Source organism: Schistocerca gregaria, chromosome 2 (assembly GCF_023897955.1).
Source record: "Schistocerca gregaria isolate iqSchGreg1 chromosome 2, iqSchGreg1.2, whole genome shotgun sequence".
Lineage (NCBI taxonomy): Eukaryota > Metazoa > Arthropoda > Insecta > Orthoptera > Acrididae > Schistocerca > Schistocerca gregaria.
Genome location: NC_064921.1, coordinates 33,374,838 through 33,391,859, shown reverse-complemented (window position 1 = coordinate 33,391,859; position 17,022 = coordinate 33,374,838). Strand labels below are relative to the sequence as shown.

The following is a 17,022-nucleotide window of genomic DNA, read 5'->3' as shown; positions in this document are numbered from 1 at the left end:
GGATCTGTCCCCCATTGAGCATGTTTGGGACTGGATGAAGCGTCGTCTCACGCGGTCTGCACGTCCAGCACGAACGCTGGTCCAACTGAGGCGCCAGGTGGAAATGGCATGGCAAGCCGTTCCACAGGACTACATCCAGCATCTCTATGATCGTCTCCATGGGAGAATAGCAGCCTGAATTGCTGCGAAAGGTGGATATACACTGTACTAGTGGCGACATTGTGCATGCTCTGTTGCCTGTGTCTATGTGCCTGTGGTTCTGTCAGTGTGATCATGTGATGTATCTGACCCCAGGAATGTGTCAATAAAGTTTCCCCTTCCTGGGACAATGAATTCACGGTGTTCTTATTTCAATTTCCAGGGGTGTAATTCTGAGCAAAATTTATGACAAGCAACTATTTTACTTAGTTTCTAATATAAATCCTTATGAAAATGCATACATGAATTTTTAAGAGGTCATAAACCTACTGTCTTTTTAGTTTTGCTTGTCTCTTAGACCTGCACAGTTGTTTCTGTATTAGGCAGCTTGTAAATGTCGCTCTCTCTTTTCTTTCAAATGCTGTCCGTACAGGTTGTTTTTGAATAGCTTGCATTAAAATCCTTATAAAAACTTAGCAATATAGTCAGCCAGGACAATGTGGCCCAGCAGGAATTCACAGGTACATACGTATTAGAATAATGGAAATTTCTGGATGGAGCAATACATAAAACAAGGGAAAGGCAACCACTCAGCTACAGCAGATTGATGTGTGGAGCACAGTAACACGTAATGGGAAACAGCATTCACACTAGCATTGAAGTACTAGCATTCACACTAGCATTCAAGCACTAGCATTCACACACAACCACACAGACACCCAAACACTTAATTCCACAGCCCTGTGTAGCGGGACGTAACTTAAATATGTATAATTGACATTTAGGTATATCTGTTATATTGTTTGCTAGCCTGCCACGCTAAATGTTTTAGTGTGACTGTCGAGGGGGCGATGTTGCGGGACTTTGAATTTCGACGTGCTACACTCGTTCCCTCAGATAAAAATTATACCACCGCAGCGGTATGAGCGCTCGACGGCAGAGAGTAACCTTTTTTGTTTTTCTATCCGTTTCTTTATTGTCTCTTGATAGCTGAAGCTTAAGGCAGACGTGATCGGATGAAGACGTAAAAAAACTTATTAGCTAGTCTTCATCAGATTTTAATGTGCAGACATGTTGTGGAAGTTGTTAAGAAATTCGAAGGATGGAAGCAGCAAAGTAAATTAAAATTAAACTGCATACAGTAGCAAGATGATTTTAATTGGTATAAATTAGAGATTCCTGGACGATTGCAAGATTTCGGAGCAGGCTTTTCACGCAGAAATGAAGGAGATTTTTGAAGACCTGGACGCCGCACGAAAGAAGACAAGTTAACCTGGTAAGGAATGAACTCTTATCTATGCCACTTCCCCCTGTCAGTTACATTTTGTTATTCTCTGTTTCTTTTCAATAATTTTTGTAGTGGAAATTGATTTAACTTTTGCTCAAAAACGCCACAAGGACCACCCTAACAATAGCTTTCTGAATCACGCAGTCCGATAGCTTTTCTGTAACACGAAGTCCGATTTGCTTTTCATTCTTTCGCTTTTTCACGGTCATTTACGATTTTAAAACCCCCTTTTTATTCACCATTTCTTCCCACCATTTTCAACCTTTTCTTTTCTTCTCTTTTTCTTTTTTTATTAACCACTACACCTGGCAAGACTAATTATTGGTGTTTAAGTGCACTTTATAGCTCTGAAGGAGGATTCATTAGACTTGTTTGTGTCTATTTACTACTAAGCATTTCTCAACTATTTGATAAATTGTTACATTACCTCCTTCCACTATATGTATTTCACCTAGGACTTTCTGTTATCATAACAATGCTTTAGTTTTATAGAAGCTTCTTCTTCTTCGTCTTCCTACTTTCCATTCTTTTGCATTGTAAACCAATTCAAAACAGACATTCAGATTGTCTAAATTGTTTTTGTAGTATATAAAACACAAAATTTCCCTTATTATTTATTAATTCCAACAGAGTGTAACTTAAATGATTATATATTGATCTCTAAACTTCTGCATCTCTGTAAAGCCATAATGTACTCAAGCAAATTAATAGTTCACAATTCAATTTCACAAGCAAATTTAGGAATTTATGTACTAATTTCTGTTCACAACTTCTTACACAGAACATTACATGATTTACACCTTCTTCTTTGCAGGCTGTATGTATCTATTGCATCATTCTTCATCCACAGGGAGAGCTAGTGCTGCTTCACAATTTTTGAATTTATAAGACACAGTGACATTTTAAGATGTAGCACCTATCTTATTTCAAAAGATACACAATGAATAACAGTTCACATTTTATATGTTAATTTTGACAGAAACTGCACGTTCATATAATATTTGTGAAAGATAATGTCCTTTAAGTACCAGCCCTCTTCTTCAGCACACTCGTCGACCCTCTGCGCATAGTTTGTCACTCTCTCTGATATTTTACGTGGTATAGCACGACTCTGTCACTCAATGGTATCCTTTAATTGAAGCACAGTACATGACTTACAGATGCACACTACACTCTTGAGGAAGCCCCACAAGGAAAAGTCATATAGAGTACAGTCTGGAGAGCAGGGCAGCCAGTCAATATCTCATCAGATATGACTTTCCCCGGAAACAACGGCCTTTCTTCTGACACGCTTACAGAAAGTGTGAGCTGTTGCACCATATTGCTGAAACCAAACATTTCAACAATTTATGTCATGGTGCTGGAGCTGGGATGAGAAAATCATGTGAAGTCAAATATCACTCCCAGTTCACGGTGATGGCTGTCCCAGTTTCTTCTGAAATAAGGCCCTATGACACCAAATTTCTTGAATCCACCCCACAGTGTAACCTCATTACAGTGAGTATTTGTGCAGTTGCTGAAGGTTGTTTGGAGACCAATAACAACTGTTTTGTGTATTAACACTTTCACTTAGATAAAAACGAGTCTCATCTGATATTAAAATCACAATTCCAGGTTCTCCTCAAACATCTCTTTCATTGCTTCAGCAAAACATCTCATTCTCGCAAAATCTTGAGGCTTCAACTCCCGAGCAACCACAATTGTTTAGAGATGAAGATTTAGACAGTGTAAAATGCATCACATGGACGAATTTGATAACTGTGTGTGTAGTCTCATAGATTGGTTGTGGCTCTGTCAAATTGCATGATGCACAACTTCAACATTTTCAGGTGACACAGCCATCACTGCATTACCTCTCAGTTTTTTTCTTCAGTGCAGAACCTGCCTTGCAAAATTTCTTAACTCATAGCAGAATGGTACTGCAAGGTGGAATTGCACCATTACGTGGAATGTTGAACTGGAAATAGAACTTCCTCTGAGTGGTGGTCAGAGAGTCTGCATTTTTACAGAATTTCTCTACGAGGAACATACGGTGTTGTTCAATCCATCTCTCCACTGTAACTAAGCTGCTACTATAGGGGAAAACAACGAGCCCAAGCACACCCCTCTACTATGCCGACTAACCTGGTACTACTTGAGCCAAAACATCACATACTGCTGACTCTCCTTGAAGCCCATGTGTCACCCATTATCCTTAACCCTTTTTATTTTTCAAAGATAGATTTCACTGGTGCCTACTTTCAACTGCCTGTAAATGATCAGATGAAACAGTTTGTGATGCTTAATATGCCATTCACAATGTATTGTTATAACAGGTTGCCATTAGGGGTTGCAAGCCCTCCCGCAATATTTCAAAGATATCTTGAGCAACTTAATCAAGGTGCCAGAAACCTCTCATTCAACTTAAAAACTCCCTTGTGTAGCAATGTTCCATCCCAGCATGCACCTGATGCCGGCCACAGATCCATTGGACTGTGGTGTTTGTGCTGCGCTGTCCCACAAGTAAGCAAATAGCACAGAACAGCCCACTGCAACACCATCTAGAATATTAGCTGCATCACAGCAGAATTATTTGTAAATTGGGAAGGAAAAATTTGGCTATCATATAAGGTATCTGGATGTTTAACCTGATACACTTTTACCTCAATAAATACACCTATTAGATCCATTATTTGCCCATCAGAAAGTGCTCCAATGCAGACACACTTTCCTGATTGCTGTGAGAATCAGATGCTGAATTTGATGGGCATGAAATGCTGTATTTTCCCTTAGATACAAACCTGTGTCACATGCCTGACAAATTTCTGATTCTGACGTATGAAGTAGCAAAGCAAATGGCCCTTGAAACTCTCCTCTTCAGAGTGTCGTCTGCTGGACAGCGGTGTTGCCCAGAACTCTTGCCTAAAGACACCATCCGGAATGGTGCACTTATTTTTCCTTACAGCACAGGCTTAATAATGTTGCTGAAGGGATCATCTATTACTTCCATATTCCATTCCCAATATATTCCCCACATTCCACCCCCAAAATATTCTATCTTCTCTGAACTGCACATTGGGGAATGTAGAGAATGACAGCTATTGTGCAACATCATGTGTATTGGCATGGGCTTGACGCTGCCATTGAACATGCCATCCACAACTGCCATGAATACACCCACAATCAGTCAGCCCTGCCGCAGTGGTTCAACACCAGGCCATGCCCTGACCACCCCTGGCAAATGAATGATCAGATTTTTGTTTGCGCCCATGTCAGAAGCTTAGAACACTAAGATGAAATGGAATTAAAGGAGACTACTCATTAAACCCAACAGATGGAAAGATAGAGAAATTAGAACAGGGACTTCCTCTTTTAGAAAGTTCAATGAAATACACCATAGAGACAATAGAAGTGCCAAACTAAAGATTAAATGTCCTTTGCCATATTTCTACAATGCGTAAAGAGTAGAATGTGGTCGAAAGACCTTGCGTTGTTCGCTAAAATGGCTGATAACTCAGGCGGCAAACAAACAACAATATGTAACTGGTTAAAAAAAAAGGAGGGGGGGGGGCATTTGGTCAGGAAATGGCGAACTGTCAAACGTTCATAAAAATGAGCACTGGAGGTTCACCACTTAACAAATGGCAATGGTTAAAATGAGTGTCCAATATGCAAACTGGCTAAAATGATCTCATGTGAGAGGCCCAAGAGGAGGTAGGCCAAGCTTCTGGAAGAGGTTTAATTTGCCGGAGCTTGTTCCTGTGAAGGGAAGACAAGACACCATCTGCTGACAGACAGCAACACGGAGATCATCGGAGAAATGGAAGAATAGCGGGCCACTGGCAGCAGCATCAGCAGTCTCATTTCCTGCCAGACCAACGTGATCAGGGACCCACATAAATATCACAATTGCTCCCTCAAGAGCGAGCAGGAAGCTTTTTTGGTCCCATCGCACTAAGAGGTGAACTGTGTACAGTGCCCAGATGTTCTGGAGGACACTGAGAGAATCGAAGCAGATGAAACAATTGAAAAGCCTGTGTCGCTGGATGTACATGTGGCCTGATACAGGGAAAAGAGCTCTGCTGTAAATACCGAGCAGTGTTACGGAAGAGGTCAAAGCACTTGCAAGGACACAATTTAGTTTCCTGAAGCCAGAAAACAAGTGGACGCTGTGTTTCCAAGAGTAGCTGCAAGTCCTTCTCATCGGATCTAATGCCACAAACGTTTCAGTGGAGGAGAGTCATGATGGGGAAAGGGCAGGAGGGAAAAAATTAAGGGCTGTCACCTCAGTAACTGCTGAGTGCCAGCCTACAGGGTGCAGAGCCTGGAGGATCCTGTTTCACAAGATCTACAGAGGCGTCGGCATCCTCACTGAGTCCAAGGCAGAAAAACAATTGGCATTGCATATCAATGAAACAGAGAAACTGTTGAAGAGGATCTGAGTCAGCAGACGAGAAGACCATTTGCCTTTGTTTAATTTCTTGGAGCCTTTGTGGTTGGCAGATGAAGACTCAGATGTTTGTTGCCCAGATGAGTATTCCTTCTGAACTTTCCGGGCTGCTGGTTGTGTAGCAGCTGATTTCACCACTGGAGGAGAAGATTTGGTGGCTTGTTGCACCACTAGAGGGGAAGGATATGGTGATGCTACTGTAACACTGGATGATTTTACAACCATGGAGCTGAATTTGAGGTTGCAAGTCTGTATTGACATGTTGTTCGTGGAGCGAGATGTAGCAAGAATGGTACTGTAGGAGCCAGACAGGAAAATGCATGGTTTTTGACTTGCCAATAACTTGTAAGCGACAGCATAAAGCACTTTTCCCTTCATCTGGATCTCCTGGATGGCCCCCTCATATAGATATATGGGACATTCTAAGGATGAGTCTGAATAATTGCCATTGCAATTGATACAGCAGGAAGGAGGAGAGCAATCTTCCTAACGAGCATCCTTACCAAAAGTAACACAGTTGGCCTCGTTTCAACAGGACATTCGAGTGTGGTAGTAATACTGACACTAGTAGCAGCATAATGGGTTTGTACCGTATGGACAAATGATGGATGGAGAGGGTTGTACGGGCGCACAACAGCACAGTCTTCAGTGCCCGCTCAGTAACAGATTGAGACGGATGTCAAGAAAAGACTCAGAAGAGTAAGATAAAACAGAACTTAAAACACAGGCAACAAGCTTGGAAAAATATGGGGCTACCCACACCAAAGTGTGGGACGAAGCATGCCGCCAGCAGTAAAACATGGACAACACAGGAAGAAAGTGGTAGAGGGAACTAAAACAATATAGCAGTTAGAAGTGGCTGGCTGACCGCAAGGAAAAAGGGAGGAGCCAGCCACTGAGCAGTACACAAAAATCTCCAGCCTAGGTTTAGGCCAGAGTGCAGACACATCACAAAACTTTAAAACCCTAGACACACATGTCTCATCATTAGCTAAAACACAGGGCAGATCCCCAACAACTTGTGCTTCTGCCCTTGCATCACAGTATAAAATGCAGTCTGTTAAAATGTGGTGGTCAGAGATGTGCACACCACAAGCATCACAAAACGGTGGATCCTCCTGCCGTAATACAAAGCTACATGTGAGAGGACAGTGCCCAATCTGAAGACACATGAGGGTCACTTCTTCCTGCCTGAGCGACTGGCAGGAGGAATGACACGGCCAAGTTGTTGACTTCACCAACCACAGTTTATTGGCCGTCACCGCCAGCCATTCTTCCTCCCACAACTCCGTGCACTTCTTGTGGAGTGCAGAAATGACAGACTGCAAGGGAATAGGACACTGGACCACATCCTGCTCTCTGCAGGCTTCCTTGGCAGTCCGATCGGCCTGTTCATTGCCACATATACCTACATGACCAGGCACCCAGCAGAAGGACACCTCCTTACCCCGCCATTGGAGCAAATACAGCTGGTCATATATCAGCTGGACCATCTCCTCAGTTGGGTACAGATTCTGAAATGATTGTAAGGCACTAACAGAATCAGAGCAGGGAGAAATCAATAGCCCCTAACACGATTCATCCTCTCCAGTGCCTTCAGGATCGCATGGAGCTCCACTGCAAAAATCGTATGGTCAGACAGTGACGACTTCATAGCCTGCTTTGTTCATCGATGGAAGCACTACTCTACCGAACACGAGAAACAGAGTGCACATAGGCATCAGGGAGGCACTGACCTTTCTCATTACCCAATAGACATCAGTCAAGTCATCACTCTAATAGAGAACTCCAATGCACTGTTCCTCTGGTGTCGGAAGATGCAAAAGTTGAATGTGCACCAGAGGGTATGGACCTGGACATCCACTGGGGATTTCTGTACTCCAGCACATGCCTGCACACAAGCCTCGCCATGCAAGTGTGCCACTCTCTGTACCACGTGAAGTCCACGCCCAATCACATATCCCGTGCTCATGTATTTAGGTGTCTGCACGGCACTACCCTGACAGTCTGATATTCACCGTAGTTCGCATGTGAATCTCGGCCTTATTGTGTTCCAGTTACGTATCGTTGTTTGGAGTGTTCCTGCACTGTTGTCTCACCATGTTTATCACCTCTGTTCTTCCTTGCTTGCCTCGTGTTGTGTGCTGGTCGGTCATAGTATCTGTCGTCCCCTACTTGCTCGTCTGTCCTGTGTGTTCGTTGTTAGCGATACCTGCAGCAGCCCCCCCACCTGGTGGCATTGTGTCTCCATTCTCTCCTGTGCACCACTTGTCAGTCGCTTGTTGCTATAACATTGGCGACAAGGTAAAGGGCTTGGTAATATAGAGGCTAAGTTGGTCTGTCTCCTGGAGCAACAGCAGCAGCTCATGCAACAGCAACAGCACCAGTTAGACATCTTACAGCAGTCCTTGCAGTTGCTGATGGACAAAGTAACAGCACAGGATGCCACATTGCCCCAGCTCCTGGGTGTCCCGGTTTCTGCCACGATAATAAGGAAGACTGGGAAATGTACTTCCATAATCTGAAACAATACTTCACAGCACTTCAGGTCACAGATGACTCCCTACAGTGGTCATTATTCTAGTTCTGGGCATCGCAAGAGACATTCTTTCTGCTCTGCAAGTTGCCACCATTGTCAGACCCCACGGCTTTCTCCTTTAAGAAGATGTGTATGCTTCTGACTAACAACTATTATCAGCAATCCCAATGCCATGGCATCTTGGCTTGTGTACCACCAGTCCCATAAACAGCCCAGTCAGTCATACCGTTCTTGTGTCATGGACTTGCAGGGTCTCAAGATGCAAATGCCACTTCCCTTGCACCAATCAGCATTGCAAGATGTCGTATGTCGACTCCTCGATTCATGATGTTGGCATTCAACTGGCATCCGATTCAGAGGTCCGCACAGCTGCACTGAAATTTGATAACCCCTCGTTAGAAGACATGCTGCACATAGCCCACTCCTTTGAAATCGCGCAAGCAGCAAAAAAGAGTGTCATGGCGAGACCACAGGTGACCTCCCTCGTACCGTCAACGTGGTACAGCCTGAAGAGAGCAATCTAATTGAGACTCCTCCTTGTGAGAATTCCCTGTGGCTTTGGAACTGCCGGACACCTCTCGCTGGTGGTCACGTGAGTCACTTCTGTCTTGCCTGCGGTGCTTTTCAGCTCACTCTCATGCAGATTGACCCCATCACTGGAAGACGTGCACGCTCTGTCAGAAAGAAGGCCATCTCCGATCTGTCTGTCGCAGCTGCTCCATTTGCTACCCATGGGACATCAGGATAGCTTGCACATGCTGCGATCAGTCATTCCACTGGACACCCCATTGACGTGGAATTTGTTCCTCACACTTCGCATTTTTAAAGCGGATGTGCATTTCCAAATCAATATTGGGGCCACCATCTCCTTAATCAATCTGGTGATGTATACATGAGCAGGTTGCCTGGAGATGTCTCCCACCTCTCACGATTCGTCGCATACAGTGACAGTTCTGTCACCCTCCATGAGCAGTTCTCAGTCCAGGCCACCTATAAACATGTTCCCTGAGTCCTGACCCTACTGGTAGTTGACCATCCCTTGGCTTCAAACATTTTTGCCTCGATGCTTTCACCCTGTTTGGTTTCTCAATTTCTGATTAAGTTAAGATTGTTTCCACTGCCGACCCATTCCAAGACCTCAATGATCTGTGCTCAGCCTATGCCTCTCTCTTTCTGTTTGACTTAGGTGTGCTTTTGACTTCAAGGAGCACATTCCTCTCCGGCCAGGTGCTCAGCCACTGTTCTTATAGGCTCAACCCATTCTGGTGGCCTTAGTCCAGCAGTCAAGCGAGAGCTCAATCAACTGCAGGCTGCTCGCATCATCAAGCCTGTTGAAGCAAGTGCTTGGGCATCCCCATTAGTGGTGATCAGGTACCCCCATGGCTCCCTTCACCTATGTGGAGTTTCAGAGTTACAACCAATGCACAGTCCCTCATTGAAACTTATCCCATGTCCCAACAAGAAGACTTTCTCTCCAAACTTGCACATGGCGAATACTTCCCTAAGATCGACCTGGTGGAGGCTTACAACCAATTACCTTAATTGAGAAAACCCAAAACATCGTTGTCGTCAACATGCCTTTTGGATTGTATAAATACAAGCACCTCTCATTTGGTATTTCCTCAGCGCCGGCCATTTTCCAGAGGTCCCTGGAGCAGCTCAAACAGCTCATCCTGGCCTGTGTCAATTATCTCGATGACATTTGGTCACTGGCCATACACACCGTGAGCATTTGTAAAACCTCGGTACATTATTTCACACCCTGGAGGTCACTGCCTTACACTGTCAGATGGAAAAGTGTAGCTCCTTTCAACCAGAAATCGAATACCTGGGCACTGCCTCAGTAAAGACAGCATTTGTCCGTCGGATCGCAACATCGTGGCCATCAATTCCCTTCCCTGCCCCAAGGATTTATCTGACCACCAGGGCTTTTTGGGCAAGTTTATACCCCAGGCTCCTGACATTTCACAGCCCCTCAATTGCTTGTGTCACAAAGGGGTGGTTTTCAACTGGTCTCCTGCCTGTGACCAAGCTTTTCTCAAATTGAAAACTATGCTCAAGTCAGCCCCTTGCCTGATGCCTGTAGCTCTGGAGTGCATTTGGTTGTGGTGGCTGATGCTTTGGCCTATGGTGGTGAGGCAGTCCTGGCTCAAAGGAATGAGGATGGCTCAGAACAGCCCATTGCTATCCCCAGCACAGAGGAACTGTTCTCAGATTGAGAAAGGGGCCATGGCAATTGTGTTTGCCATTGAAAAGTTTCACATCTTCTTGTTTGGGATAAAGTTCAATCCCCTCACTTATCACAAACATTTCGTTACCCTATTGAGCCCACAAAAACACCTACCAGAGCAAACTGCTCAATGTCTCCAGCGCTGTGTGCTGTTCTTACACAATTACACTTATGTTATCCAATATAAGCCCTCGTCCTCCAATGCAGATGCCTTGTCACATCTCCACTCGGGCTCTGATCCCAAGTTCGACCAGCAGGAAGTCCTCTGCTTTCACACTGATGCGGTCAGCCGAGATACACTGGAAGGATTTCCCGTCATGGCTGCACAGGTTGCCTCTGCCACATGCTGGTACCCCATTCTGCAGCAGGTTCTCCACTATATGACCCAGGGTTGGACACCTATCTGACTTGCCGGTTGAAAACTGAATTCATTCCCCAGTAGCACCTCTCACACAGGCTCTAGGTTGATGTGTGTGTCCTTCTGTTGGCCACAGAGGGTGTTAGCCACAGAGGGTGACACCCATTAGGTGATCATCCCATCTAATTTCTGCCTTCACGTCCTACACTTGCTACATCACGGACACTGGGGATGTTCTGTACGAAGGCATTGGCTCGCCAACATGTGTACTGGCCCAGGATCGATGGTGATATTGACCACTTGGTCTGTGAGTGCACGGTGTGTGCCCGTCACCAGACCAGAACTTTGCAATAGTTTGCACCCTAGTCCATGCCTCGCCGGCCCTGGGACCACATCCATCTCGATTTTACGGGCCCGTTCTTGGCATTGATGTGGTTACTCATTGCAGATGCATACTCCAGACCCCTGTATAAGGCGCACATGGTGTCCACTATGACTGATGGCACACTCATGGCCTTGTCCCAGCTTCTCACCATTGAAGTCCTGCCTCGTACCTTGGTCTCCACTAATGGCCCCCAACTCACAGCAGCCTCCTTCCACACATTCTGTGAGGCCAACGGTATCAAACACATCCACACCCCTCCATCCCATCCATCCTACAATGGCACAGCAGAACAATTGTTGAGGACATTTAAACAACAGCTGACAAAAGGAGTTGAATACTCTGCCAATGTGTTGGCCCTCACTTTATTCGTGAGCACTTATTGCACCACTCTCATTGATGATCATTGTCTGGCCAAACTCCTCCATGGGCGGCAACCGTGGACCCAGCTCCATCTTCGGACACCGCCGCCTTCTGAGCCTCGCTTACAACCCTCTCAGCACAACACATTGGGTACGGCAGTGTGAGCCTGCTCATAAGGGGACAAGGCTGCTCGGACTGCCGTCACAGTAGTTGCAACCAATGGATGGCCTGTGATGTTGGTACAGATACACAGGGGGCTCGAGTGCTGCCACCATAACCGCCTCCGGCCTTGTACCCCTTCGTGGAACTTCTGTCCCCCAACCTCCTGCCTCCTCCTCGCATGCACAAGGCCTTCAAGTCGGCCAAATGGCTGACGGCTCCCACAGTCATGCCAGCACTCCTTCCCATCAATGGGGATTGGAGGTGCTATGCAATGCCCTGCCCTCTGGTGGCATTTTGATGGAATCCACGGACTGCCCTAATTACTCAGCATTGGCAGTCGACGGCACGTGGTCTCCCTCCGTTTCCTCCTTCCATCCACCATAGAGCCATCCAGGGCATTTTCACCCCTACGCACAAGTTTCAGGGGGAGGGATCTGATGTTGGAAGGTGTGGAAGTTTGAATGCACACCACAGGGTATGAACTTGGATCCCCAATAGGGGTCTACGTATTCCAGCCTGCGCTGTGAGCCTCGCCATGTGAGGGCGCCACTCTCCGTACCGCATGAAGTGTATGGCTAATTGCGTATCCCACAGTCATGTATTTAGGCGGCTGCACGATGCTACCCTGGCAGTTTCGTACTCGCAGTAGTTCATGTGTGCATCTCGGCCATACTGCATTCCAGTTCCGCGTGTTGAGATACATACTGGCATTGCTTGGAGTGTTCCTGCATTGTTGTTGTCCTGCCGTGTTTATCGCCTCAGTCCTTGCTTGCTTGTCTCGTGTTGTGTCCTGATCGGTCGTAGTGTCTGTCAACCCCTACTTGCTCATCTGCCCTGTCTGTTCATTGTTAGTGATACCTCTAACGGGTCCCCACCTGGTGGCTTCATGTCTCCATTCCCTGCCTTGCAGTGCTCGTCAGTCACTCACAGCTATAACAGTTTCCACCCATCTGCTCTCTCTTCTTCATTTGAAACTGAATTCCTATTGAACTCTTAAAACTGACTTCCCAGTTTTTAATTACTAACAACTTTTCTTAAAGACAAAAAGTGGCACTGTATTAAATATAAACAAACATGCATTATACTGTCAGTGATATCCCAAAATACACTACATTAACTAACAATAAGGAAGACTGTGGTGACTCTTGCAGTATAAGCAACTATTTCAATAAGATTTAAAAATTACTAAAAAGTCAGAGAATGTTGGTAATGTTGACAGTTAGGGGACTATGATAATTCCTGCAGCTTATGTTGATTTAAAGTGTAGCATATAATGCATCTCCCAATGTCAAGACTCTAGCAAAAAAACCACAATGAAGGTATTCATTTTCGTGTTTGAGGGGTAACAACAAAAGACAAATGAGGGTTAGGGTAGTTAGTAAGTAAGAAGCATATCACTTTCTGGACTTTTTGATGGTTTGTGCAGATTGGAATTGTATAGGTTCTGTACTGTCAGCAATAAAGTACTGTCCGCAATAAAGACTGCAGAGTGGCACTTACACCTGTTGTGTGGAATCGTTTGCTCCATGGAGTCACGAGTGAAGGGCATACAGCATACCTCACCACCATGATGTCAAAGCAATCATCACCAAAAGATAACAACTTATGTTCACATTTTATTCAAAAAAATTGTCCATAGACTCTTGTAAGATGCAGTCATGCAAACATCTAGCCAGGCTATGTTAAGTTGTTCAATCAGAAAAGTTAGGACTGCCTGTTAGAGGAAATAAATAATTAATGAAAAATCTCATTTAAGATGTGAAACAATTACTAACAGAGAGATAGAGGGGCTGGCCAGTACTTACCTCAGCTCAGTACAGCCGATAGAGACACAAAAAACAACCGAAAATTTAAGCTCCTAGCTTTCGGAATAAATGTTCCTTCATCAGGGAGGAGAGAGGGGAAAGAAAGGGAAGAAGGGAAAGTGGATTTAGTTACTCACAACCCAGGTTATGAAGCAACAGGGAAAGGAAAACAGGGAAGGTAGCAAGGATGGAGGCATGGTTGTCAGAGGGAAGCCCTCTGACAACCATGCCTCCATCCTTGCTACCTTCCCTGTTTTCCTTTCCCTGTTGCTTCATAACCTGGGTTGTGAGTAACTAAATCCACTTTCCCTTCTTCCCTTTCTTTCCCCTCTCTCCTCCCTGATGAAGGAACATTTATTCCGAAAGCTAGGAGCTTAAATTTTCGGTTGTTTTTTGTGTCTCTATCGGCTGTACTGAGCTGAGGTAAGTACTGGCCAGCCCCTCTATCTCTTTGTTAGAGGAAATACATTGAGTTAACTTCTCTAACTCTGTTATTCCACTAGACTGAAGAAAAAGTCTCTTTCGGCGTCATCGACACTGTGGATCAAAATCCATGAATGAGAAGTTGGTCCACAGTTCAAGGGCACTGCACAGCAGGTCCCTTGCAGCACTGATATTGTACAGCCAATGACAGAGAACGTAAAAGAATTGGAAAATACAGTAAAATTTGAGAGTTGTACTTCAACTATTGGATTGTTTCTTCGGACCATTCTTATCACTTGCAGTAGGAAAATAAGTCACAAAGCATTCGAAGTTGTCGAAGGAGATCCCTTAGAATTTTAGGCATAGCTGCCCTTAATGGGTACCAGAACACATAAAGCAGTGTTTTGATAATCTTGAATGGTAGTGCCGGCTACTTTTGACCGCACTCCATTTGAACAGATTCTGAAGGCCTAAAGGTACTGACTGATCTCCATATCATCCTCGCCCAGAGGCATCACAGGAAATAGACTTGGAGGGGCAAGTGGTCAGCACTCATTGTCAATTTTTGTGATCATACCAGTGAAAACAAGGGTACTGATACTACTCTTTTTTGTTTCTGCATAACTCTTCCTGCTATATGCTCTAACATATCTATAGCAAAAAAATCTTTCAAGACCTACAGCATATATACTTCACGTGTATGGTAGGCCTTCATTGGTATGTGTATGCTTTGCATAATAGATGTTAGAGATTTTAATTTGCTTTTTATATAATGTTCAGTCCAGTGATAGGTTCGTAAGGAGCTGTCCACGCTAGTCTATACTCTGCAAGCCTCTTCATCTCTGCTTAACTGCTGTAAGTTACATCCATTTGGAACTGCTTACTTTATTCAAGCTTTGGTCTCCCTCCACAATTTTTATTACTCACACTTCCCTCCAATACTAAATGACCATACCATGATGTCTGAGGATGTATTCTAACAACTGAGCCATTCTTTTGGGATGTGTCATAAATGCCTCTCCTCTCCAAATCAGTTCAATCCCCCCTTGTTATTTACTTGCTCTAGCCATGTAATCTTCAGCATTCTTTTGTAGCAATATGTTTCAAAAACTTCTATTCCCTTCTTGTTTGACCTACTTATCATTCATGTTTCACTCCACGTAAGTACTTCAGAAAAGACTTCCCAACCCTCAAATACATATACAATGTTAAGAAATTTCTATTTTTCATAAATGTTCTCCTTGCGGCAGCCAATCTGCGTTGTATCTCCTCTACTTCAGCCATTATCAGATATTTAGCTTCCCAAATAGCTCAGCTTACCAACAACTTTTACTGTCTCATTTCTTAATCTAACCCCTCAATATCACCTGGTTTAATTCAGTTACATTCCATTACCTTTGTTTTACTCTTGTTGCTGCTCATTTTATAATATATTTTGAAGATACTATCCATTGTGTCCAACTGTGCTTCCAACTCCTTTGCTGTCTCTGACAGAACTACAATGTCAATGGCAAAACCTCAATTTTTTATTTCTTCCTGAACTTCAGCCTCTCCAAACTTTTCTTTAGTTCCCTTTACTGCTTGTTCAATGTACATACTGATTACCATCATCAATAGGCTACAACGTTGTCACACTTCCTTCTCAGCTAGAGCTTACAACTGCAATCTGGCTTCCATAAATGCTATGTTCCTTTACAAATTACGGCGTCTTTTGTCAGGATAAAATAAAAACTCAGTAATCTGCCAAATGACTTAATTTGAGGAGGTAAGAAAAATATTCACCCTAAGGAAGAACCTTAATATTTCATTATGCCTGCCTGTGACTCAGTGCCTCCTCTGTGTGATGAGTAGCTTTCCATATTGTTATAAGAGTATAAATTTTATTTAGAATTAGAATTATTATTTAGAAATAAGAGAATTAACGAGCAGCAGATAAGTGAGAAGAAAATAAAACCAAAGTGCTTATCTTAGGGGCAACGCCACCAAAGCCCCATGTCACTGCAGCTAGTCAGGAAATGAGCTGTTGTTAGCTAAGGAGAAAAATTTGGTTTAAAGAAGTACTTTTTTCCTTTCCATATACTTGTCTGCTGGTCAGACACTTTTTTACTTTCGTGAATAGTGATATGTTATCAAACAGATATCACATTCCATCCCAGATTTTCCATGAAACTCTATACTGTTTTCAACTACACAGCTTTACACAAATCATATCAATAAAATATGAAATTTTTTCATGATTTTTAGAGATAAGTGTGATGATCATACAATTTTTAAGACTTTTCCTTCTAAAATCCATAGAATGGTTGGTTGGTCTGAGGGATACAGGGACCAAACTACAGGGTCATCAGTCTTCTTTACAATGTTTTCTAACTTACCGTAGTACCATTTTTCATATAATTCATGAAATTCTAATGCTGTGTGCCACAGTTTATCCAGAGGATCAGTAACTGCAAGCATTTGCTGAAGTACTGTAAATGGAGACAAAACTATCTCCAACAGCTCTTCCTCTGCATTAATAGCCTGGAAAAAAAATTCATTATGCAATCAAAGAATCATACAAAAATTAAAAATATATTTTGTCACAGGTACATTAATCAAATCTAATGTAGTTTGTATAAGATGCTACTAAGACTTAGCACTCTTAACATTTATAAAAAGAGGAGACACAAAATAGTTTTCATAAATAATTTACATATCATTCCTGTAATTCTCATTTCATAGTTTCCTTTAAATTATATCAATAAACTCCTGCTCTTCAATTTTATTTGCATTACTTTTTCCTGCATAACAAGCACATCTACTCAGCTAATATGAAAGCAATAAAAAAGGTGATACATATGTTTGAAAACAAACAACAAATCTGCACTTTTGGTGACAAAAGTATTACTTTCTTCAGCTGCACTGC

General features: G+C 43.6%; 1 protein-coding gene across 1 annotated transcript in view; it reads right to left on the bottom strand.

Annotated features, from left to right (window-relative positions):
* LOC126336262 (dynein axonemal heavy chain 3) overlaps nt 1-17,022 on the bottom strand; it is a 1,127,841-nt gene that overhangs the window by 894,416 nt on the left and 216,403 nt on the right. Inside the window, exon 16 of the mRNA XM_049999758.1 lies at nt 16,493-16,637. Coding sequence (XP_049855715.1) covers nt 16,493-16,637 — 145 coding nt within the window. The remainder of the gene's footprint in view (nt 1-16,492; nt 16,638-17,022) is intronic.